The sequence below is a fragment of the Coloeus monedula genome (assembly GCF_965178545.1).
Source record: "Coloeus monedula genome assembly, chromosome: 2".
Taxonomy (NCBI): domain Eukaryota; kingdom Metazoa; phylum Chordata; class Aves; order Passeriformes; family Corvidae; genus Coloeus; species Coloeus monedula.
In genome coordinates, this window is record NC_138782.1 from 22,051,883 (window position 1) to 22,076,956 (window position 25,074).

At 39.6% G+C, this 25,074-nt stretch overlaps 2 protein-coding genes across 3 annotated transcripts in view; both read left to right on the top strand.

Annotated features, from left to right (window-relative positions):
* The first annotated feature begins 32 nt into the window (after positions 1-32).
* On the top strand, positions 33-11,684 carry BPNT1 (3'(2'), 5'-bisphosphate nucleotidase 1). 2 transcript variants are annotated; one of them, XM_082277138.1, is made up of 9 exons: positions 33-76; positions 3,348-3,472; positions 5,536-5,640; positions 5,900-6,007; positions 6,540-6,588; positions 7,579-7,670; positions 8,632-8,829; positions 9,687-9,792; positions 11,088-11,684. In XM_082277138.1, exons 2-9 carry the CDS (start codon positions 3,356-3,358, stop codon positions 11,234-11,236), a joined length of 924 nt encoding a protein of 307 aa, XP_082133264.1. In that variant the 5' UTR covers positions 33-76; positions 3,348-3,355; the 3' UTR covers positions 11,237-11,684. The 2 variants fall into 2 exon arrangements, with proteins under 2 accessions (XP_082133264.1, XP_082133263.1); XM_082277137.1 differs by lacking the exon at positions 33-76 and adding an exon at positions 79-217.
* A 3,692-nt stretch (positions 11,685-15,376) lies between these two features.
* Positions 15,377-25,074, top strand: part of EPRS1 (glutamyl-prolyl-tRNA synthetase 1) — a 39,181-nt gene continuing 29,483 nt past the window's right edge. The window contains exons 1-4 of the mRNA XM_082302612.1: positions 15,377-15,509; positions 17,799-17,883; positions 22,399-22,498; positions 24,318-24,474. Of these exons, the coding sequence (XP_082158738.1) occupies positions 15,464-15,509; positions 17,799-17,883; positions 22,399-22,498; positions 24,318-24,474 (388 nt within the window). The 5' untranslated portion in view covers positions 15,377-15,463. The remainder of the gene's footprint in view (positions 15,510-17,798; positions 17,884-22,398; positions 22,499-24,317; positions 24,475-25,074) is intronic.

Genomic DNA, 25,074 nt, shown 5'->3' on the forward strand with positions numbered 1-25,074 from the left:
ATTCCGGGGTGGTTCTGTGGGGGTGGCGAGTCCTCCCTAAAGGAGCGGGAGCGGAGGGCGCGGTGCGCTGCGGGAGGTGAGCGGCGGTGCTGGAACGCGGGTCCTTCCTTGGCAAGGGGACGGGCGCGAAGGGCTCAGAGAGCCCCGCACACCGCTGGTGATCGGTGACGGGCTGCGGGGGCCGGAGCAGATCCAGCGAAAAGCGAGGCTGGAGACGGTGAGTTGGCTGCTGTGCCAGCAGAGCGGCTCCTCCATCCCCGACCACCCGTGGTGTGTCCGGCCACGCTCCGCTGGATGCATCCGCGGGCACTGCTCCTAACTCTGGCTGCGCTGCGCTGCAGGCACTTCGCCACCGGGAATATTAATGGCAAGAGAATGAGGAACAGGCTTCCCTTTTTTTTTCTCTTTGATGAAATCAGGTAGCGCAGCCCTTTCCCACTTGGAAGCCTGTAAATGAACCGCACTGGGACCCATGAATTCCCACCCCGAGTCCTAGCCCGTTTCTGCTGGGCAAATACTGTTCCCTTACATAATGGAAAGTTTATCTTTCACCAGGTGTGGGCCGAAGTTTAGTGTAAAGAAATACGGAGCTCTAGTCGCTTGGGCACTGAAGAGTTCCAAGAAAGAAGTCATAGCTTAGCACTTGCATTTAAGGACGTGTTCTGTCTGATGTCCACTTTCTCCCTTCATCAGGAAAATCATAAATTTGGAAAATGGAAGTTTGCGTAAAAGAGACTGAGATAGGAACATCAACAAATCACTCGTGTGCTTTCATAAATTAATTGTAGTCAACCCATAGTACTTACATACATCAGAATTAAAAAGTGGAACAAGAACTGGAGAACTCATTTATTTTAGTAAGTAGCAAAACAGGCTGATTTACCGAGATCGTTCAACAGTTTGGTTGCTGGGCCAGAAGAAAGGAGGGAAGCTCTTCAGAGGACAAGATGTGTTTTGAAAATTATACCCAAATTTAACTTGAGGGGTAGTTGCTGTGCAGTATTTGTAAACTGCACAGATCTGTAAGAGTCAAACTATTTTTGTCCAAAGCAAGCAATATATTCTTAAGTGCTTTCTGGAAGAATACACTAGACATTGCCCTCATCAGAAAGAATGTGCCATAAAGCTATAAATGAATTAATTTGAGATCAGAAAGTTACAGAGGTGAAGAACTTACAGTCAGCTGCTGCATTCACTTATCTAATCAAAAAGGTCTCACATACCAGAAGACGTGCCACACAGGAGATGCAGCCCTGTAAAAATTTAAAGCACCTTTGCACTAATAACATACTTTGCAATTCATTAGGTAATTACTCCAGAGTGGTGAGGAAGGGGTGTTGAACCTCTCATTTCAGTTTCTTTTAATAAACCTTATTTTTTCATAAAAATATTTCAATTTTAAGGTTTTCCAGGAGATTCTGGGCTCACCACAGAAAGTATATTTGTTTGCCTTAAGTATGGCCAAGAAAAATGTAACCAAGAAACACCTTGGGTCAAGCTTCAAGATTGCAAGATAGTATTTCTGTATTGTTTTCTGAGTCTTTTGAAACTTTATGCAAACATAAAAAAAATCAAGTCTTGAAAACAATTAAGTTTTTATCTCATTTTATGAAGCAGGATCAAATGTACAGTAAAAGGTCAAATGACTTTTTACGAGAAGCTGAGCAAAAAATGTTAGTTATCTTCATCTGATAATTCATCTCAATTCTTTAATGCAAATTTCCCATCTAATATGCTACTTTCTAAACTCTTTCTCAGAAATTCTCAATTCCGGATATTTTTAATATGGAATGAACTATGTCCCATTTTTCTTCCTGTTAACTTGTTTCACATGATGGTATAGACTCAAAATAGTATCTGTCTTTCCGTGTGTTATGACATATATTTGCTCTACAACTGTTTGAGAGCTGCTTTTTGCTACGGGTAGCATTTCCAAAATTTCCTCTGTAACCATTGCTACCAGTCCAGGGTAGCTCAGCTGTGCACTTTGGGTATGGATCTTGGCTATTCCACAGCACTTTGCTCCCATCCATCAGCAGGAAATAATAATTAACGTTAGCAAGAGTGCTTTCTGAATGTGCTTGCACAATCACGCTATTCTTTCAGCCTCACAGAGCTTCTGACTTCAGTGGTACAGGTATGGTGTTACTGAAGTGCTCAAAAAGTTCTTAAATCAGCTAAATTTGGGATTCTGATACTTCTGACATTGCTGTTTTGTGAACAGCCATGACCTTGATTTCTCAAGGAAGAAAGGAAAGGTATTGTATAATGACCTATTGCCACTTAAGCAGTACTTGCTGCAATTGCAATATTTGTCATATGATTGTTATATTACACTTCCCCCATAATATATCTTCTTTTGTGTGGTGATTAGTGAGTTCCTCTGTATTTTGTTCTGGCTCTGTGCCCAAGTGTTTTCCTGGAAGGGTGTCATACATGTGAGCCCCGGCCAAAAAGTGTGTCATCTACATAGAAACAACTGATAGGAAAACATAAAAAGCTTTGCATTTTAAAGAATGCAGTGTGGTTATCAATACTTGTTTTTCCTGAGGTAAAGAAAAGCTGGGAGGAAAAGCCTTTCCAAGAGTGATAGTTACTCTACTTGGGAACTGAAGGCCCAGTGAATTGCACTGGTTTGTGCTGGGGAACAGATGAGGAAGACAATGCAGTGAGGAAGAATGACAGGACATGCAGTGCTCAGGGGAGGCAGGAAGATAGAAATTGATTTCCGTAAAGAAATCAGAAGTTAAAGAAATACAGAAAGGATGCTTAAATTCAGATGGTTAAATTCAACTTTTGCATACAAGTTTGCTGTATCTGCATATCATTAACCTATTTTGTGTCCACAATTAGGACATCTACAAAAGCCTGTTTTATATTTAAAAAAAGAGGAATAGTAAGTGAAGTTGCTTATGTCATCCTGTCTGGCAGCCTTGTGCTTGAGTTCTGGGCACAAACCAACTGTAGGTTCAGTTCTGGAAAAATGAATTCATATTCAAAATGTGCAAAAAATGAGTACTGTGTGTAGACTCTTAATATTTATGATAAGAGTTGCTGCTGCTGTTCTTTTTTAATGTAATTTTATTTTAGTGAGAACTAGGTTCACTGTCAGACAGAACATGAGTATTTGCACGACCTTGTCTACAATGGTTTTACATCCTTGTGTTTGTTAATTGTATTTTTTTAAAAAGCCAAAGCTCACCTCATTACCACTCACTGGCAGTAACCCACTTTCCCCTTTCTACTCCGTTTAAACTGTACCTGTTTGGAATGTTAGGTAAAATATTTTACCTTTTTTCTTCTCTTGAAGAGAGAAGTGTTCAAGTTTGCTTTTTGTTTCTTTTCAGCATTCAGCATGGCTTCTCCAGCTCTCCTCATGCGTGTGGTGGCCTCTGCATATTCTGTTGCAGAGAAAGCTGCAACAATTGTTAGGAATGTGATGTCTGCAGGAGACCTGGGCATAGTGGAGAAGGTATTACCTTTTACTTTGTTCCAGTTTAACTTCTCTTGTTAATCTTGAGTTAGATACAGGTTGAGGTGGTATTTTTAAAAATCAGCAACTGTAGGAAGAAATACAGCCCTCACTTCTCTGAGACAAGAAATATTCCTTGTTAAAGAATTAAAAGAGCACTAGAGAAGTCTTTTGACCAGTATTTCCAAAAAAATATTTGTACATTTAAAAGAAACGCCATTAATTTTGTCCTGATTTCCCTCACAAAACACAAGGTTTGTATAGTACCTCAAAATTCATAATAATGTATATTTCCTGTTAATTTCTATACCTATGTTCTAACATCTTTATTACATCATAAAATACTGTGCCTGTGATGAATTTTGGATTCGAATAAATCATTGTTTAATTTCCTAAAACAAAAAACAGCTTCAGATTTTATTGTAAATCACAGCTTTTAAAATAAATTCAGAGCTTCAAATTTAATTTTAAAAAGAAAACAGGTATTAAAATTCTTAATTTGCTGTAATTTAGTAAATTGCACTGATGAGCCAGGATCTTTGTTTTGATTACAGTGCTGGAATAGGTGGAATTAACTTTTGAAGTTAATTCTAGCTTTATGGGTATGTAACGAGATTATGGACTTCATTAAATATGTACACTATTTTTGGTCTGTACATTGCAGGCATTTACATTATTCAAAAGTGATCAAAAGTAACAGGCAATATTGGTTCTAAGTAAGACTGTTTACATGTGCTTTTAATTTTTTTTTAATGAGGTAGTAACAAACACACAAAATTAGATTGCAAACAATAAAAAAAGAGGTGGTTCCTGTTTGAGGGACTAGGGATCTGGAAAATCCTGCAAGCTTCTTGCCAAAGGTGGCTGCTAAAGGAAGAGGAAGAATGCAAAAGAACCTCTGCATGTGCCTCTGTTTTGCAGTCTGAAGAGATGCAGAACAGAAAGGAAAGAAAGTGCTGCTTCTCATCATTCATCCTTTTTCTGCAGCCAGTAAATGTCAAGACCAATTCCAAGACCTGGCCTTACTGAAAGCTTTTGGAACATCTAGGAAGGCAATGTTCTACCTTTTCCCTCAACATAGTGACCTCCCATCATTTATCTAGTTCAGGAAGAGCTGAGTTTTTAGCCATCTCCTCTCCTGATATCCAGAGTTTTCTTTCCCTCTAAGATCTCAATTTATATTGCTTCTCTTTGTAGTAATTGTACTTTTTTCCCCCCTCCAGCTGGTAGGTAGACTCTTTGTCCACCCATTTTTACATTATTGATTCCTGTTTTGAAGAACTACTTTATACTGTTTTATTGGGTTTGTGTCCAGGAACAGAGGACACTCTCTTCAGTGAACTTGATCTGAGTCTAAACTCAGGACCAATTTCAACCAAATTTTTTAGGGAATGAGAGGGAAATTTCAAAGAAAAATATAGTTTCCTAGAAATTAGCAGCTGGCTAAGGGGCAGACCACTTTTGAGCATGAAAAATTAACTCATAACATGATTTTAAATGGAATATTCCATTCCTGTGGCTAATTTCTGTAGCTGGAGAAAACACTTTTCATATTGTCAGCAAATAAGATACCAGCAGATAAAATTTTTTGATTCAACTAAGATGCAAATCTTGGATAAATTGTCTTTCTAAATTCCAATGCTAAGAGAATTATTTCTTAACTGGGATTCTATCTTTGGACCTAAAGGGTGAAAAAAGTGTTAATAAGTTACCCACTTTCTCTATGTAGCAGTTTATTAATATTCAGGAGATTACTGTAACCCATGTAGCAACATATGTTTGGCTACACAACATTGGGAAAGCTTGCAGTCATTTTTTTATGCCACCTTGGGGGCACCAAATCCACTGTTCTGTTGTCAGACCAGTCTGTCTTAGCTCTGGGGTGCACAGGGAAACTCTGCATCTTGCAGTTTTTAGCCTGCCTCTCGCAAGGTCACTTACTAGGTTAAGATTTACTAAATTAGACTTTTTTTTTCACTACAAGGTAAATATTTAGAGTGCTGAATGGGCCACTGTACTGGTGTATTTTTTTAGTTCACAAATTCCTATCCACTCTTGGACAGGCTGGACCCAATGACTTGCAGACCAAAGCTGACCGACTGGTACAAATGAGCATTTGTGCTTCCCTGGCACGGAAGTTTCCCAAGGTGACAATCATAGGAGAAGAAGTAAGTACCTCCTTTATTTCATATTAACAGCTTATCCTGCTGTAGCTTGCACTGGAATTTGCTTTGGCTGGGTTTAGGGAAACATCTGTTTTAATTTAAAAAAAGCCAACCCAAAAAGCAACAAACAAAAGGTATTTCCATCCCATTTCACCTTTGCATTTCATTAGCTTTATCAAGCTGCTGTCAAATACACAGCTCTAAGACAAACTGAGATGATTCCAAAACATTTTTCTAATAATTCTGAGAATTCTTTTGTTAGGAACTGCCCACTGATGATGTAACTGAGGATTTAATTGAAGATGGTCACTGTGAAGAAATACTGAAGAAACCCTGTCCTGCTCAGTACACAGGAATTAAAGAGGAAGAGGTAATGTGGTAATGTTATGCCTGTGTTTTTCTATTTTACATTATCTGTACTACTTTCTGATTTTAGCTAAGAATAGAAGGAAAAAAAGCTTTTTTCCATGTTGCCAGTTTTTCTTTTTCGTTTGAAAACTGAAATGTTGTCATGAGAATCACACCTCCAGAGCTGGAAATGCTGCATGCTCCTGTGTGCAGTAATGGGAAGTGGAAATCGGCATCTTACAATTTGTGATTCAAATTAATTTGGCAGGAATCTAGTTTGGACATAAGAATGTAATCTCATTTCCATGTTCAGTTTAATCCTTCATGCTTCTATTAAGAGATTTGCTGAGACATTCCAGTCAATTTTTAAGCTTTTTTTTTTTTTTGTGTAAAACAGTATTATAGGCTTCAGTCATACAATAATGTTAAAATTTTGGAGCTCTTTATTTCTTTACTGCCATAAGGAAATAAAAGCACTAAAGTAAAATATATACTTTGTGTGGTAACTTACATGATTTGTATTTGTAATTTTCCTTATTTTTTTATTCTTTAAGCTTGTAATATGGGTTGATCCCTTGGATGGAACCAAAGAGTACACCGAAGGTTGGATTTTCTTTTAATTCTGTTGATAAAAAAACCCAGCAATGTAATAAAGTAGCATATACATGTAGATAGTTTTATCAAAGAAGTTACTTACAATATTGTTTCATAAGGCTGATGTTTCTGTACTTTTTGAGTGGTTGGAATGTATTTATTCATTCCATTGAGTTCCAACCAGTACTGGATATTCCTGATGGGCTACTAAGTGCTGACCAGTTTTAATCATTTCAGAATGCAGAGAGCTGCCTTTGACTGCTGGCAGCTTGTCTTAAGTTTTTAGTCAAATTTAGAATTCTGCAAGTCTTCAAATTGAAGGACTAAATCTCCCCTTCACACAGGAATATGCTCGATTATATTTACATCCTCCTCTTCAAACAGCAGTACTTTAGCCCTTTCAAAATGAAACAAATATCCTCCCACAAATCACGATTCTTCAGTTATGGGAAGAAACTATTTTCAGCAAAGTCTAATTTCTATAGAAATAGACCCTCAAATGAAAGAAAAGAAAAGAAAAAAAAGAAAAGCCTCCAAGAAACATTATGCTGAAACCTCACTTTTGCCTCCTAATGCATCTTTTAGTTGATTAATGTAAAATCTTTTAGGCAGATTTTTTCCCCCCTTTTGGGGGAAAGAAATGTACAACTGTCAACAAATTGCTAGTTTTGAATAGCACTAAACAACTCCCACTGCAATTACAGAGGAATGTCACCATATTCTGCTGTGTAGTTGTATCTTTAAACTTCCTTCTCATTATGTGTTAATTATAACATAGCTCTATTAAAATAACTCTATCTGGGGCAGTTTTTAGCAGACCTCAAGGCTAAATGCTAAATGACTAAAAAATTATATCAACCTCTGAAAATCCTGATTACTATTTGCATCTTTTAGATACCACCCTGCATATTGATTTGTGGACTTTTACTGAAGGTTTATGTTCTTATAAAGATCTTTCTCTTTTTCAAGCATAACTACATTCCTGTTATTTCTGTCCAGGTCTCCTTGACCATGTCACGGTTCTTATTGGAATTGCCTATGGAGGCAAAGCAATAGCAGGAGTTATTAACCAGCCATATTACAACTATGAGGTATTAAATCATTGATCTATTTGGAAGCATTGTGTGGTTTCTAAATGTTAACTCCTAAGCCATTTCAGTTAGCACACTTTCAACTCAAAACTGGCATTTAGTGGAGTTAATGTAAGGTATTGGGTTTTTTATTAAACATATACAATTTTAAATATTGGTTTCCAGGAACTGAATGTCAGGAACATACTAACAGCCCTACTGAATCCTGAGGCTGGTGTAATACACTAATACAGGATATACTACATATATACTGTACAAATTACTACAGTCCATATAAAGTACATACTGTAAAACAAGTACAGATCAGTTGTGTTGCAGTCTTTGCTAGAAATTCTTTAGTAAATCCATGCAATGGGTGCATTTGCAATGAGTGGTAACTGCCATAAATCTGCAGCCACAAATAAACCAAGCATAGATTGTCACTGACAGCTGGGTTAGAGTGTATCATGCCAGGTTTCAGGTATAAGTCCAGAATGGTCAACCTACAGGCATTTACACTTTTGGAGGTTATTTCAGTATTATTGGAGGGAGCTCATGATACAGCCTGATTAATTAAACTTACTGGAGTTTAAAGAAAAAGCCCTTGAGCTGATGTAATGCTATCATGTTCTGTGTGATATGTATCAAAAAATATTTCAAATTACAAGATACTTTCAATTACAGAGTGTGCCTGAAGTACAGAAATATGCAAATATTAATCTGCCAGTCACTGGAGGCAGATGTAATGCACCATGACAGTGTCACAGATAAGAAAAGGGTCAATTATGTCATTGCCTTAGAGGGAAAGAGAGCCAATTTCTCACTCTGGGCTCTCAAGCAGTTCTAAGTGCCACTGTAAATGTATATCCCAGTATTGATGTTACACTCCCTGATATGCCAAGATACATCTAGGTACCCCTTTCCCTTTGTGCTTTAACTGCTGACCAGTGTGATTAACCATCACTTGTACCTTTTTTTGTAGGCAGGAGCTAATGCTGTGTTGGGCAGGACAATCTGGGGAGTGCTGGGCATGGGTGCCTTTGGTTTTCAGCTCACAGAAGCACCTGCTGGCAAACACATCGTTGTTACCACCCGCTCCCACAGCAGTGCCCTGGTAAATGAGTGCATCACTGCCTTGAACCCAGACGCTGTCATCAGAGTTGGAGGAGCAGGAAACAAGGTACGAAAACTCAAAATCTTCTGTGTTTACTGGGAGGTGGCACTTCTGGAAAAAAAAAAGACTTTCTAAAGAAATCATTTGCTTACTTGCATGAATATGCAGGAGAGACTTCTTCCACCTTCCCCAGCACAACTTCTCTTCCTAGCATTCAGTCTGCTGTGAGGTAGAGAGAATTTGGTACAGGTGTATTTGTACCAGTGGCCATGCTGGTCATGGCTGAGGTCTGTCTTCCCCAGTATGCTGTTTTTAGGGGTGAAAAAAAAAAGTTGTAAGACCAGCATGATTAAATGGGAATTCAGTTTAATCTCAATTATTAGACATGTCCTCCTGTTTGTGTTAATACCGTTTTTGTTCCAACTATCCACCAGCCCATTTGAAAGGATAAAAATATAAGCACGCATGATATTTCCTTTGTGAAATTTCTCTGCATACAGGGAACACTCATTTGGTACAGTTTTTAACACTTAGTTTTGTCATAGCTGTTAAAAACACACCCTCTCATATCTCTCCTCCAACATGTGCAAGGCCCAAAATGGCATTAACACAACATGTATATAGTTTCCACTTTATTTTTTTAGTACTTGCACAAGAAGTGAATTCTTGTTTCTGAAGCTGAGAGCAGGTTTTCATCCTATAGACTGTATTTATAACAATTAAAAATACTGAATTGAGAATGGTAATATAGTATAGCTTCTATACCTTAATAAAATTTCTTGTGCTATAAGGAAATGGCTGGTGTTCCTTTTCTGACTATAAGTACATAAATAAATGGATTTAATCCCCACTTCCTGGTGTTATTTCTACCCATTTCTAAATGCCTAGATCCTTTGCAATGATTGCAATTCTATTCTTAACAGATCATTCAACTTATAGAAGGCAAAGCATCTGCTTATGTATTTGCCAGTCCTGGGTGCAAGAAATGGGATACATGTGCACCTGAAGCTATCCTACATGCTGTGGGAGGTAAGTTCATAGCATTCAAAGTTCCAGGATAAGTGAAACTGCATCAATTTGAAGTTAGTTATACTTTTCATGGAAAGAAAAATAACAATACCTGTACATTTTTTAATAGTTATGATTCACTAGGAGCTCTGAGCCCTCTGAAATCAACAGTAACAGCCAAGAGACAAGGACATTTTGCTCTGAAAAGCATGATATGATCTGTTTTGCCCTGGACTAACAAACTCAATAACTGTCACATAATTTAAAAAGCCAAATCCCCAAATTTGGGGTATATTCATTTTGATATTTTCAAAACAAATGCCCTTTTTTTTTTTTTTTTGTGTTGGCTACTATCTTACAGTAAAATCTGCTGTCCTACTAACTGAGTATAGTAGTTTATTATTAGTAACATTTATATAATATGTGGACATTGAATTCTTTAAACCAACAAAAATAGGTCAAATTGTGAAGTTGTTCTTTGGATGTACAAACTCCAAAACTGAGTCATTCATATAATTCAGCAGAATTAGTGGTCTCCAGCCAACATGAGACACTTCACTTATCGAGGGGCTAAGGGGTTGAAAAGTTATGAAAAGACTCACTGATGACGATTTTAAGTAGTATTATTTTTTGCTAATTCTTCTTTTCACATTAATAGGCCTTTTACCACCATATGCTAAAATTATGGGGTTTGATTCTTCAGTTCTGTCAGGCGAGGATAACAGGCTTCATAATGACACTATTGAACTCCTCTGCAGCCTGTAGTGTTCATAACTGGGATAGTTTTAAACAGGGTTAGCTCAAGCACAAAGCAGCCCAACCAATCTGGGGCAGCACAATGCTGTATTTAACCTCTTGGTTAAATCTCCTGGTTAAGTTAGCTTGAATAAAGATTTGTGTTGCTCTTGCTAAGAGATTTCTAAAACCTCATTTAAAACCAGCTGGAGTATTTCTACATTATGTTAGAGTTTGTGGTTAGACTTACCCTGGTTTTTACTTGAACTGAGGATTTTTCTTTGCTGCTTGTCAATAGCCAGTGTAAAAGCTACTCAGGAAGCATTTTAAGTAATCCATGGAAGAGAGATGTTTTCCTTTTCCTGAGACACAAGGAATTTAAGTATTGTTGAAAAAACCCAAAACTACTATAGTTATTTGATTTCAGTCAATATAAAACCTGTTGTACTTAAACTGGAATCAAAGATACTTCACATGTGAACACAGGCATGTGTACACCAAAGATTGCTTTTAGTTATATCACATGAACTAATAGATTCCAACTCCTTTTTGCTGGAATATTTTTCTTCCTTTTTTTGCAGGCAAGATAACTGATATCCGTGGAAATCCATTTCAGTATAACAAGGAGGTGAAGCACATGAATTCAGCTGGGGTCCTTGCCACTTTGAGAAATTATGACTACTATGCCAGTCGTATTCCAAACACTGTGAAAGAATCTCTTGTGCCTTAAAGCAGGGAAGAGTCTTCACTTGGCCTGGAAGGCTGAGAAAATGAGCTTGGAGTAAAAGGAAGAAGGTGACTGAGCTTGAAATTTTGTTTCATAGAATCTGAACTGAATTCTTTCAGTAGGTGTTCAATAATTTCAAAATTATACAGAATCTTTAAGTATGTGTTGGATCAGATTGTTTTGCTGTGTTGAGCAGACAACGTTGAAACAGTCACGTTTTTTTCAGTATTTTCAGTGTTTTCTATATTCTTTGGGAGTTTTCCTTCCTCATGACTGTGTGTAATATATTGCTAATCATAACACTGCAGACCAGAAGTCATCTTAATAATCTGGGCACAAAATCATGTTAAGTCATGTATCTGATCTTGCTCAATAGTTTTTGTTGTCAATAAGGTATATTGTGTTAAATTGACTAAGGATTTGCCTGGATGGATGAGCCCATTTGTTATAAAGTTGCCAGTTTTGATTCTTAGAATGGCATCTGCATTTTTTTGTTCTCCACTGAGTTCTGGGATGGCCAAGACTGCTATTTGTTGGGTTGTCTGAGTTGAGGCAGGATACAGTGCAGCTAGGCTTGGAAATCTCTGATAAGGGTTCATGGATCACTGGATTCATTGAGGATCAGTGAAGTGTTAATACAGCAGGGTTCAGGACAGTTCAGTTGAGAACCCAAGGAAGCATGACAGGGGCAGGAGTTCTTAGCACCTCTCTGATGATTTGAAATGCCTTTGTCAGGGTTTATGCCACTTCAGTCTTGGAGCACTTTGGGCATCCAAAGCCAAGGTCACTTTGGCATACTTGGGAATAACAGAAATGCCAGACCTTGACATTTTCTATGTCCAAATTTTGAGATAAACCAGGTACATTTCCAACAGTGCCAAGAGTTGAGGAAGGTGACAGTACCACTTCCCCCTCCTGTGGAACACAGGCATGTTAGAGGAGGGGAGAAAACAGGGCCAAGATCACCTAAAATTAACTTTGAAGTTGGAGATCCTGTTTCAGTCAGCTTTCCCTTAGGTGTGGGTGATAGTAAAGCAGGATTCAACTGCCCAGTCCACTTGATCACAAAAGAGAACAAGTAATAAATTACATATGACTAGCTAAAATTGGCAACTTAGACAAACTCTTTTGAAGTCTCTTCAAGCTGAATTAAGGATTTTGAAATTAGGCTCTTGGACCAGTGCCCCTTCTTTTTTCCAGATGTTGTGACTCAAGTCCCTCACTCTCAAATGAAGGAGTCCTAGGGCCTCCTTTTCCCTAACAATGTGACACACACTGAGGCATGCCATGGAGAGATGCCAGTTTCAACAGACAACACAGACATTTGCTTTTCTTTCTGTTCTCCATGTGGAGAAAAGAGTGACATATGTCAGGTTGTCAGGCAGGTGGTGTCAGGGAGGGTGTCTGACCACAGTCACTTGCTTATATAAGGACTGAATCCCTAAGATCTCCCACGTGATTTTTTTTTCCTTACCTTCTGCTGGCACCATGAATGCCAAAGTAGCCTGCAAGATGCATTGCACCCTTTCTCACTTCCTCTCTGCCCACAAAATTAGGTCTTCTAAATAACTACACTCTTCATCCACACAAACTATCCTTAAACTAGTGCCTCAAGGTAAAAAAAGTTGTTTTCCATACAGAAGAAAAATTCAAAATTCAGTTTTCCACAGTGTGTTCAAGTTACTTCTTTTTCCTGTCATCGCACAAGATATTTAACAACTCTACTTCTCTTAGAGTCCTTAGATTAGATCCTTTCCTCACAGTAGGATAATGCCAATATGACTTCACTGGCTTAAAGCTGACTCTGTTTCCAACAAGCAAGAACATCTTGCCACTGAAAGATACAAACAAGGCACTTCTTGCTGAAGTGTTCCTGTCTCTCCATGTGCACACGTGGAAGAATCTAAGGAATCTCTTCCTTAGTGAGGTCATCTTAACCTAACATTTACAGACAAATTAGCAAGATTAGCATTTACCTCATTCTAGCGTGACACTGGATTAGAGCTGCATATATAGGAACGTGTGCTTCTAATCCTTGGATCTAAAGTCTACCTTTCTTCTCTCCCCTCATTTGCATAACTGGTAAGAGCATGCAAGACAGATTCAGCCTGCTTTAATTAGAACATTCTTCATATTTTGGCCCATTTTAAGTTTAGTCATTCCATATACTGATTGTGACTGTGATGCCTTTTCCTGGTCTTAAAATCAAGAGTCATACATGGTTAGAAGGGGAAAAGGGATTTTACCTTGGTATTTATTTTAAGGATCCTTAGGTGTACAGGTCCAGGTCATATGCATTGAGATGCACCCTGCCGAGTCTATCTCCCATAAGCTCGGGTATAACATTATAGGTGTTACTAATTAGCATATCTATCAAAGATTCCCCAGTGAGAGGCTCAAGTGAGCCCCCCTCCCCAAGGAACCTTCCCCTGGATGGATCTATCTTGGTTTACAGAATGTGTTCTGGAGAGGACCTTGGGGTCTGGGGCACACTGATCCCCAGCTACGAAGCTTCTAAAATGTTTCGTCTCTCAGCTTGACAAACAAGTCCAAGAATGTAGGGAAAAAGCACTAAGAATACAGAAGTTGTAAAAAGGTATAACAGGGGTATAAAAGAAAAGACAAAAAATCTTCATGGCATCAACTGAAGTTTGAACCACATAGCAAGTACAGTGATTTCACTGCTTGTTATACATAATTTTCACCTTTACCTTATACAGGATTCTTTGATATGTATGCCGTAGCATGCCCATCAAAATCTGCATGTGAATTTGCAAAACATTTTAAGATAAAACGTAGAACAACTCAGACAACACAAAGCCTGCCCTAATAATTCTTTCCATGCAATCATTAAAATACAAAGTACAGAACCCGCTGTTAGTAATCCTCATCTATTGCCTCTATATCCTTATTTTCATCTGAAACTTGCAATAGGTTTGAGAATCCCTTCAGCATAAGCTTCTTTCTAATTCTACTGTAAGTTCTGTCTGCTCATTTAGTTACCTGAATGTAACACACAGCATGTATCAGCTTCTGCATGGCGTGTAAAGATACTCATGTATGGAAACACACGGAAATACTTTCCATGCTTACAGAAGCTGTAAAACTGCTAACACAGGAGGATAGTAAGGAAAGTTGAGATTAAATCCAGCAGCAGGAATCAAGCATAAAAACCAGCACATAGTGTGTAGTCATGCTTTGACTACACCACTACCTCCACTGCACAAAAAGCACTGGTTCACCAATCAAGCATTTGATAATGTCTCTGTTAGCGCAGTAGGTGCTACAGTAACAGCTATAAAATAGATGGGGGGAAAAAAAAATTCACAGTGACACTGCATTGTCCTTGCAACAAAGTGAATTTGAGCCAGTCTCCTGTGAAAAACCGGTGACACAGCATTTTTGTAATTCATTCCAAGACTCCAGAAGGTGGCTGGGCACTGAGACAAGCTCTCCAGTGAAGTGGTCACAGTGCCAAGCCTGCCAGAGCTCAAAAGCGTTTGGACCAGGCTGTGCAGGGCCAGGAGTTGGACTCGATGATCCTTGCGGGTCCCTTCCTACTCGGGATATTGTAGGACTCATTTGACCCGCTGCAAAATCTGCACGTTTGTCAGGAGTTTAACAAGTAACATCCTACAAAAACCAGAGGAGTGAAACCACCGTACTCAAACGTTTCGGTGTGTGTTTCTCTGCTCGATTTGTTTGGATCATCACACATCGTAAAGGGGCTGGAGGCATCTCCACGGCTGGTGCCAGACATCCAGCTAAGAGTTTTGGCAGGAGCGCCCGCCAAGCCCTCGGGAAGGCTCAGCCGGAGGAGCCGTGTGAAGGGAAGCACCGGCACCGGGTTTGCTGAGGGGCAGGGCAGCCAGCCCTCACCCAGCACCCGTGCCTCATCCCGGACGGCTTCCCGGCTTCCTCACCGGCGCGGCCGGGAGGGCCCCGTGCGCTGCCCGCTCGTCACCTCCCGCCGGCTCCGGCCTCGCCGCCTCATTCCGGCGGGCTCCGGGTCGTGGCAGCAGCCAGCGGGACTGACCAGCGGCGAAGGCACCCAGCACGCACCCTCACCTCCGGCTCCGCCTCTACGGCTTCTCCCGCGGAAGTGACGGACGCTTCCCCCGCCCCAGGGCGGGTCCTGCCGGCCGCCCGGGCCGCCCCGGCGCTTGCCGAGCTGGCAGCGCTGCGCGCCCCGCCCCGCTGCCTCCCTCGGTTCCGGCGCTGGCGGCGGGAATGGCGGCGTTGAGCCTCACCGTGGACGCGGGCAGCCCCCCGCTCGGTAAGTGCGGGCCGGGCCTCGCCCCGCGCCGCCCCGATCCCGCTCTGCCGGGGCTCCGGCGGGGCTCTGCCCCCTCCCTCAGCCCGCCCGTGTTGCATCATGCGGCGCCGGCTGTGCCCGCGTGCGGGGCCGGGCGAGGCGGCACCGGGGCCCGTGCCCGTCCTTCCCGTTCCTCCCGACCTTCCCGGGGCCGAGTGCCCACTGCGGCCCTGGCACCTGGCGGGGCGCGGGTCCCCAGCGGGCCCCTCTGGGCAGCTGCTCGGGCCGTGGCGAAGCGGCCGGCGCTGGGCACAACTCGGGCTGAAGGAACTCGGGCACGGGTGCAGCCTCGGGTGACTTGGCACGTTGAGGTTGGATTTTCAAGGCAGCCCTAGTTCACATTGCTTGTTCGTGAGCTCTGCTAGTGTGCTGCTGTCTTTCATTTTCAGTTCTAATTTGCTACTAAAATTCCTCTCTGGGGAGCTGGCTCGAAGTTGCGCTGTGAAATCTTGCTTTCTCAGTTGCTTACTGCACTTCGATGTTATTTTGCCTTCAAAAATGTGAGAACCTCCTTCATTGCACTTCCGCCCATCTGGAAACAATCTTTTGTATGTGTTCCATACAATTTCTCCATTTTGTTCTAGCTATTCAAAATAAATTTGCTTCCTATTGTTCATCATAGTTTATTGATTTATTTTTCTCTCTGTTATTCCCAAATGTATTTCAGAATTGAATACAACTTGCATGATTACTGATTCAAGGTGTAAAAACATATGAGTTTTAAATAAAATTTCTCCTGATACTTGTTTATACTGATTTGCCAGAAAAGAAAATGATGCAATATGAGTTGTGATTAACATCAGGTTTAGGGGCTTTGGAGACTTATTTTCTTTGACAGCTGGTGAGTGGCACTGGAGGTTTATTTGAGGAGGTTGCATGATTGTGTCAGAAATATTACATATTACAGATGAAACATTTATATCAAGAAGACAAGCACACTCATCCTACTCATCCCTACTTCATACTCTTCATCATTTCTGCTGTGCAGTGGGAAAAGCATAGTAGCTTTTAATGTCATTAGTGTTAATTACATAGCTTGGTGCACATAATACTTGTCATTTTCAAAGCATTTCCATGCATGTTATTAAAATACTTACGTGTATTACTAACATTGCATAAGGGATGTCACCCTGAGTTTCACAGATGAATAGCTGAGGGATGAGAAGAAGAACCTTGACTTACTCTTAATGCCACAAGAAGGGTTTTCAGCTGAGCAGAGGTGAGAGCTAGGGGATTCCTAGCGCCAGTGGTTTGTATTTAGGCCAGTGTATTAATAGCTTATAGTATCATCTGCCTTGGTAGCTGGAGCGTTGTTCTAGGGAAGATAAAGTGCACAGCATTCTGTGGAGGCTGTAACAGGTTAGGTGCCTTTCCAGACCTAGAGTACAGTCCTTTGGCTGGTTTGCCTATGCAAAAGCCTGCTGCCTTTGTACGTGCTTCTGAGCAAAGTAAAAGAACACCAGCTCCTCTGCTTGTGCTCAGCAGGCTGGCTCTGGAGCAGAGCCAGTGCAGAAACACAGCCAAGTGAGCTCAGTGCTTTGTTTCAGCTGCTGTGTCTGCTGTAGAGTGTCGACATCAGAGCAGGTTTGCATCAAGCCTCTTTGGATGTGGGCAGAGCTGTCTTCCAGTCAGTGGTGTAGCCTAAAAACTTCAACAATTCTTTTCTTGCTGGAGACCATTTTTTACTGTCAGTGGTGAACTACTTATTCTGAAAACCCTGTGTAAGCTCCCTGCACATTTACATGGATCAAGTTTCTTGGTTTTGAATGGCTAATCTTTTAATAAACTTTAAATCAGGTTAAAAATAGTCTCATCCTTGTTCAGAAAGTACTGGTATATTCAGTAATTGATCTCCTTTGATGCATGTGTCAGGGCTGGGATGGAGTACATTAGTAATACTGCTCAGTAATTAAGAGCTTTTTGATTACATTCTCCTCCTGTACTGGGGGACAGGACTAATTTTTGCCATACCCTTTGGAAGCAAATGTATTGCAGCTGACACTTGCTGAGCTCACTGCAGATCACTGTGTGCTGGACATTATCAATTTGAAGCTGTAAGGATTGCCAAGAAGAAGCCTCTTGCATATGAGACTGAGCATTGATTTTTTTGTTTCCCTGGGCATTCTTACTTGAAGGAGCCAGTTCAGTCACCTGGTGCTGTTGGATAAGAGATGTAACTGGTTGGTTGTAACTATGAAAGGTATCTCTCCCAGAAGGAAGTTCAGTAACTTTTTCTCTTGTTTTTTCAAGGAGCTCTGCTGACGGTGGAGCATGTGAAGAATGATGTTGAAATTTCAGTGCAAGAAGGCAAGGAAACCATCCTCTGTGTGTCCGAGTAAGTGACTTTGCATCTCTCCTTCTACCTTTGGGTCAGCAGTTTTAAAAATCACATGGTTGTAACATTGACAGTAACCTTTTGAGGTAGGAGGAAGAGAAAAAGAATACAGTTTTATTCATCACTGCATTACTGATGTCTCTGTAGCGCAGGCAAAACATTTACAATATATTCTCCACTAGATCTTTTTGGGAAAAACTCTTCTGTTTTTATTTGCATGTACCTGTGTATAATCATTTATGCTGTACCAGTCGCTTTATTGTTTAGGACTTTTTGTGGTGCCATGGATTAGCAACAGCAAGGCCATTTTATATTAGACAGTTTTGGTGTATAAGATTTCTTGTACTTGTATGTGTGTGGTGGACTGAAATTTAAATGTTTAGGTGAAATTATTTTAGGCTCCCTCCTGTGTGTGTATAAGCAAAGGCACGATGTTATCTCAGGAAAGTGCTAATTACCTGTGCTGTGCTATCTGGTGTATCCATCTGCACACTGTAGAAAGAGTATTGGGAATTTTTGTAGTAATCTATTGTCTGTCCTTCTAAAAATACTCTGCCATTGGAATGAATAATTTCAAGTTTGAGGCATGAAGATGTTTTTTACAATCTGAGTAAGATCAAATGCCTATCAGAAATGCAGGAGTAACACTGTTAGTTTCGGGAAGCTGCACTGTCATCTTAAATTCTGTATCAGTTAAGACATTTGGATGTATCAAGAGGAGATATCCTGCTGACTGACATATCAGTGGAAACTCTGGCATTTAGTAGCTACAGTAAGGAGCATATTTGTACACATAAGCGTAGCAGTTGTAACTTAAAGTATATTAACACCATGATGAATTTGGAATTGCTGATTATAGTTTTTGGACACTGATTGTTTTTTAGAAGATCAGGGGTAAATCTGTTGTTCACGGACTTGCTGGCAAACTCTCGTTTTGTGAGCTAATTCAGTAGAAGGTGCTGTTAAAGCCACCAATGCATCATGAATTGGAATACCTGCATGTCTGTAGAATGGCTATAGAAGCAACATATTTCATCTTGTATTGCAGAGTTACTGACTTGCTCCCCATAAATTAACACCAACTGAGCATTTCCATGTCTTCTAAGCTTAGGTAAAGAACTTGTCACTATGTACATATATTTGCAGAAAATCAAAGCAGAGGAAGAGTCACAGTCTTCAGTCATGGTTGTTTTACTGGTTGCAAATATTGTTTTCTGTTTAAAATGTTAAACCTGAACTCAGATAGGAGTTCTTATATAATGTTGTCTTTTGCTGTGCCTGGATAGCCTTAAATAGAACGGGTTCTAGTCTAAAAATTTTAGTGTTCTGTGCCTGGTGATGGCATTGAATTTGTGGTTTTGAATTAACACAAGAGAAATGTGACAGGTTGTATTGAGATTTAATTGGTATAGCTTTAATAATCTTCAGTGTGTGTTTTGCACGTGTGGGACACAGCTTGCATAACAGAAAGTTAATTGGATATTTTTTAGTTGCAGGAGAAAGTTTTCCCCTTAAGTAGCCTTAGTCAGGTTTAGATTTTGTTTGACAGTTTAGGCAGTGTATGGATGTGTATGTCAAAATATATGAATACACTCCTGTGACACTTGGAAATTATCTTGGAATATTTTAAATGTATATACTTGGCTTTGAAGTAATATTTAATTTCGTTGAATAATTTAGTATTACCATGCCTTCTTCCTACTGCACTGCAAAACCACTCACTTGGGCTAAAATGGAGGTTGTCAGAAATGTAAAGCAAATGCTCCTCTTCTGCACTTTGGCCCCGTGTGGATAATGTCTAGAATCATGGTTCCATCAGATGGAAATTTTTGTGTGTTAGTGTCCTCTCATCCCTGGCATTGGCTTATGTTCAAGAAGTTATTCCAGATGTCAATATTGCATTAATTTTCCCTAGCTTGGTTGTACAATCATTTTAAAAATTGATTCTCTACCTTAAAGTCTGTTAAAAGTGTATCTGCAATGTGAGAAGCATCAGCTGAACTCATATCTCAACTAATGCTTTTGGTAAATGGATTTCATGGCATCAGTTCTGCTGAAGCATCTTGTTTTGGCATGATGTGAAAAGCACTTGGGATGTTTCAGGTTTTGAGTTTTTTTTTTTTTTTTTCCAGGAATCCATTAGTTCTAATGACTTCACTTGAACAAGAAAGAACATTTTATTTGTGATTCTTCTGGGTTCTGTTTTGAAGCTCAGTTAAAATCTGGTGACAAAATTTTCAGCTAACTAGCTGAAACTTAGCTGTCAGCTAGCTACCTGAAAGGTTTATCGCTAATTTGAGATGATAAATTTTATTTTAAAGGTTATTTTTGAAGCCTTGGCTTCAAAACTTTGTGTAGTAATAGATCCTAAGCAAACCACTCTGCTGAGTGCTGATGGCTTTATGGAGAGTTTTGGTATGCCTCTGTCTTTCAGGTAACAAACTGCAGTAGAACTTTTGTGTTTTGTGTGGTGAGCACATGCACATTTCAGAGTACTTATTCCTCTGAGGCAGATGAATCCAACCATTCTGGAAAGCTTTTTGCAAGACAATTCAATAAGGGTTTATTATGATTGGAAATAATTTGTGTTTTGTTTTGTTGTTTGTTTGTTGTGTTTGTTTTGGTTTTGTTTGTTTATTTGGGTTTTTTGTTTTGCGTTTGCTGGGGTTTTTTGTTCCTTTTCCCCATCTTGTCTTGTACTTCTTGAATTTTTGCCCTGGTGTTTAATTATGTGGCATTTCATGTCACTCTCAAGAGCTGCTCTTTGCCTGTAACATTGCATTGGCTCTGTTCATTTTTCCTTACTTATCCCTGGAGTTAGCAGGCACTGGCTGCAAAGAGCCTTTTATAACTTTCCCAAAGAGGTCAATTAGTGCTGTTTGGGTGGAAGTATTTTGTTTTTCCTGAAGAAAATAACAACTTTTAAAGCATAAATAAGATTTTACTCAGAGTAACATTTTCCCTTTTCATACATGTATTCAGTTTTGCTTGAGTAATCAAGGGGTATTTGTTTTGGTGTGAACTAGTGAAATAATAAAAGTGCATTTCACAGGCTTCTCAAATAAAAATGTATTGGAAGTGTTTTGTTTTTCTCAGTTTGAAAAAAGCTTCATTAAAATCTGATGGTGTGAAATTAGAATAGGATACACTTTGTGTAATTTAAACACCCTACTGTGACTTTTGGTTTTAGTTATATTTTATGTCTCTTATATATATTTACTGGATCCTAGATGCTTGGAAACCAAGCAAAATTAAAAACAAGCAAACAAAAAGCCCCTCCCACTGAACTATATTCCTTAGGTTTTACTGCAATTATCCTAATGAGACTGTCTGATCCATTTCTACTAAAAATGGGACACATTCTAATTGTTAATATATCAAGAAGTCTTCTGTATAATTTTCAAAGCTTTTGTTGATCTTGCAAGGCTTGAGGGCTATCAGAATTCTTTTAATTTTATAAAGGACACAGTAGGTACAAAAGGAAATAGAGGACAATGACAGAACAGAAGTGGAACCTTGGCTGGACAAGTTGGAGTGTAGCATTCAGTCCATTAAAGACCACTTATAGGGACTCCTTTTGTTGATGTCAATGCTTGATTTAGAAGCAATTGGAGCTCTATTTTTGCAGTCTGCATCTATGTGGAACTGTAGGGTAGAGATGAGTATAATCTGGAGAATTGATGCTTGTGATGCATCTTTCATCCAAAGCTGTTTAGTAAATATTAGTTTATCTTAGACTAATTGGAAGCTAGATTTCTGACAGTATGCAGCTGTTTTTGATACTGTATATAATGTGGAAAAGGGACGTGAAAACAGAGAAAGGAATATGCCCTTTGGAGAGCCTTTCTTCTGCAGATCTACTGAAAACTTTCGTAAGTGGAATGGGGACAACAAATTCAAATTAGTTGTCTCCTCCTTTTATCTGGAGGAGACTGGGTAAAAAAACAAATACAGGCAGGCGAGTTTCTTCACCAGGGGATGGTCTCTGTGAAGTGTGAATTAAGTAAAGTGAGTAACAAAAGGACAGGGTTTTTTCCCCTGATGCTAGCCCTTAAAACCATGATGGAGACCTCTCAATTCTTCTGCTGGTTCACTAGGAATCCTCTTCAAAGTCATCCTTCTTTTATGAAGAGAAAACAAATATTGATTAGCTCCTTATAATCTGGAAAATCTGTAGCTCAGGTTATGCTTACAAATTCTGTCAGATGTGGAGAAAGTTTTAGTATTTGAAAGAATAATCAGAGTCTTATTTTCTTATTTTCAGCCTAAAAAACATTCTTTCATATTTAGAAGCTTATTATTCCATCTGGTGGTAGAAAAGCAAGGACTTATTTATTCTTGTGCTAGATTTATTTATTATTTTTTTTTACTCTGGTGACCTGGTACCTGTTGGTTTACAGGGAAGTTATTTTGTGTTTGCTTTGCACATGTTTCAGCTATGTGTGTGCAATTAAAGTTGAACTGACTGGATGTAGTAATTTAACCTACGTTTGTCTTGCCTCTTTCTGTTTTTAGGCAAGTTTCATTTACCGATGTGAATTCAATAGCTCGGTACCTGGCTCGAGTTGCTGCCTCTGCTGGGTTGTATGGCTCGAATCTTTTGGAACACACTGAGGTGAGAAGGAATCACAGAATCATAACATGGTTTGGGTTGGAAGGGACCTTAAAGACCATTTATTTCCAACCACCTCCTGTGGGTAGGGACACTTTCCGCTAGACCAGGTTGCTCAAAACCCCATCCATCGTGGCCTTGAATCATGCTCTTCTCTCTTGGTTTTGTTTTTTTCTTTTCCTTTTTTTCTCTTTTTGCCTGTTCAATGTTTGCAGGGGCAGGGGTGTGTTTTGGGATTGGGGGTTTTTTTGACCTTGTGTCTGTTTTTCTGCGTTTTACTGTTAGGCTGAGGTTCCAGCTATGTGGGATGCTGAGGGTTTTGTTTTGCTACGCTTCCTCCTTTGTATAAAGTAGACTGAGAAGTCTGAGCTTTGGAAGGATTGCCCTTTCCCACCCCTGCAATAGCAGCTCCTAAGCTGACAGCTCACTAATATAAAATAATTCAGGTTGGAAGGTGATACATGGGATTTTCCCTTCTCACTTTCCTCAGCTCTGTTGCCACCAGTTGCTACCTTGTAACATTTCAGTGTAACACCAAGAAACACTGTGTGGCATTGTAATCCTGTAGCAGTTTTTGCTGTATATGATAGACAAAACCCTGACCCCAGTTTTCTCCTGGGTCTAGCTCAAAATAATCAATCATCAATTTTAAGTTGATAACTGAAACTGGCAGACAAATTGAAATTAATTTCCTCTGAAATTTGGGGAGGGATGGAAGGACTTGATTCAAGTCTTTTCTACAAGTCTTCAGGTCTTTTTTACTTGAAGCCAGTGGTAATCACTCTTCAGCCCCCATAGCTGGTCTCAAGGGAAGTGTTGTCTTAGTATTTTGCCTGTGAGGCATTAAAAAAGTTGTAAGTTACCTTGTGGCTATTTAAAATTTCTGTCCAAATCCCTTGTTTTTAAGTTAAGACCAGACCTCAGCAAACACACTTTTGGGGCTGGTATTTCTGATACAATACTTCTTTTCACTTCTGCCTCTTTCAAAAATAATACTGTACTTGGAGAAGTACGGTGACAGCTGCGTTTGTGGTGCACATATTTTGGCGTGTAACTGCAAATGACTGAACTGAATTCTGTGGTGGTTGTAATTACATCTGTGCCTGCCACGTTGGCTTGAACGTTGGAAGGATTCCCGCTGCAGTTTGCAGAACACTTACACATGAAATAGGACCAGAGGAGTAGAAGAGACACTGAGTCTCTTGCAGAGTAGAGAGGTTCAGTTTATAGACAGGGCTACATTATTAACCAGCCTAATTCTTCATAGTTTTTTGTATGTTTATGTACAAAGATAGATGGAAAAAAACTTCTGCGGAGAGGGGAGTAGGACTTGTGAAGGGGTGGGGTTTGATTTCTTCAAATCTAAAAGGACATGAGGAAGAGAAGATAGGGACTGAAGGGAAAATGGTATACTTAACCAGCAGCAGCACCAGGAAGATCAAATAGGTCACAAATATGGTATCTAAATAGTTAAGGGATAATGGTATTATTATATGCTCTGTGTCATAAGTGAGTACCTAAGAACTGCTTATTATTCTGCTGATGAGAATAACTTCAGTGCAGCTGGTGTTTTCAGCAGTTGAATTCATGCTGAAGGAAGAAATTAAATTTTGTCATTTGGTATAGTTCTGGGTGAATTTTTCAGTGTAATTTATTTTAAGTAGTCTTTCAACGTATATTATGATCTGATATATTTAATGCTAATGTTCCTGTTAATGTTTTCTGTTCAGCTATTAGATCGACTGTGTATTATTCAGTTATTTAACAAACTTAATTCTCATTCCTTCAGTAACATTAACTGTCTTTTGTCCCTTCAAACAAGATTGACCATTGGCTGGAGTTCAGTGCTACAAAGTTATCCACTGCCAGCCAGTTCCCTTCAGCCATCCAAGAACTCAACCACTGTCTGTCTCTAAGGACCTACTTGGTGGGAAACTCTCTGAGTCTTGCAGATGTGTGTGTCTGGGCTGTCCTAAAAGGTACTGGTTTATGTTCTCTGTTTCATTGGCTTGCAATCAGTATACAACAGAAATCCCCAATTTTTCTTTTTTGTGGATGCTAGTGGTGATTCTTAGGTGTATGACAGACTGTGTACTGTCATGCACACTTCTGTGTCCAGTGCATCACTAGTGATGGCAATCGTATAGCTTAGGAAACCCTAGATCTTATTTTTAAATTGTTGTTACATTTGGAAATTTATGAGATGTAATACCTAGGTGGAATTTTTTCTAACTTTTTGTGTTAATAATTGTACTAGCATCTTTTATTGCCTGTTGCCTCAATACGAAAATGTGCAATGTAAAATTATATGCACAGACCTTTCCATGACATTATCTTGGCAGAGGAAATTTCTTTGGTGTTTACTTTGAATTATTAAAAGAGGTACATGTTACTCTGCGAAATACCCTTCAGAGGTTAAAGAAGCTTGGATGATATTTTTTTATGGATTTGGTTTTTATTTTCTCTTAGCTCTGTATCTAAAGGTAGTAGATGACAATCTGCCATTCAGTATAACCAGATTCCACTTGAAACTAAGGTGCATAATTAAGATTAAAAGCTAGCAGCTTTTGGTATTTTTT

What these genes read in the sequence shown, in the direction of transcription:
- BPNT1 (XM_082277138.1), top strand. Translation starts at nt 3,356, where the DNA reads ATGGCTTCTCCAGCTCTCCTCATGCGTGTGGTGGCCTCTGCATATTCT. An exon ending in TGACAATCATAGGAGAAGAA is followed by an intron (nt 5,641 to 5,899) that starts GTAAGTACCTCC and finishes TTCTTTTGTTAG; the next exon opens with GAACTGCCCACTGATGATGT. An exon ending in AGCCATATTACAACTATGAG is followed by an intron (nt 7,671 to 8,631) that starts GTATTAAATCAT and finishes CTTTTTTTGTAG; the next exon opens with GCAGGAGCTAATGCTGTGTT.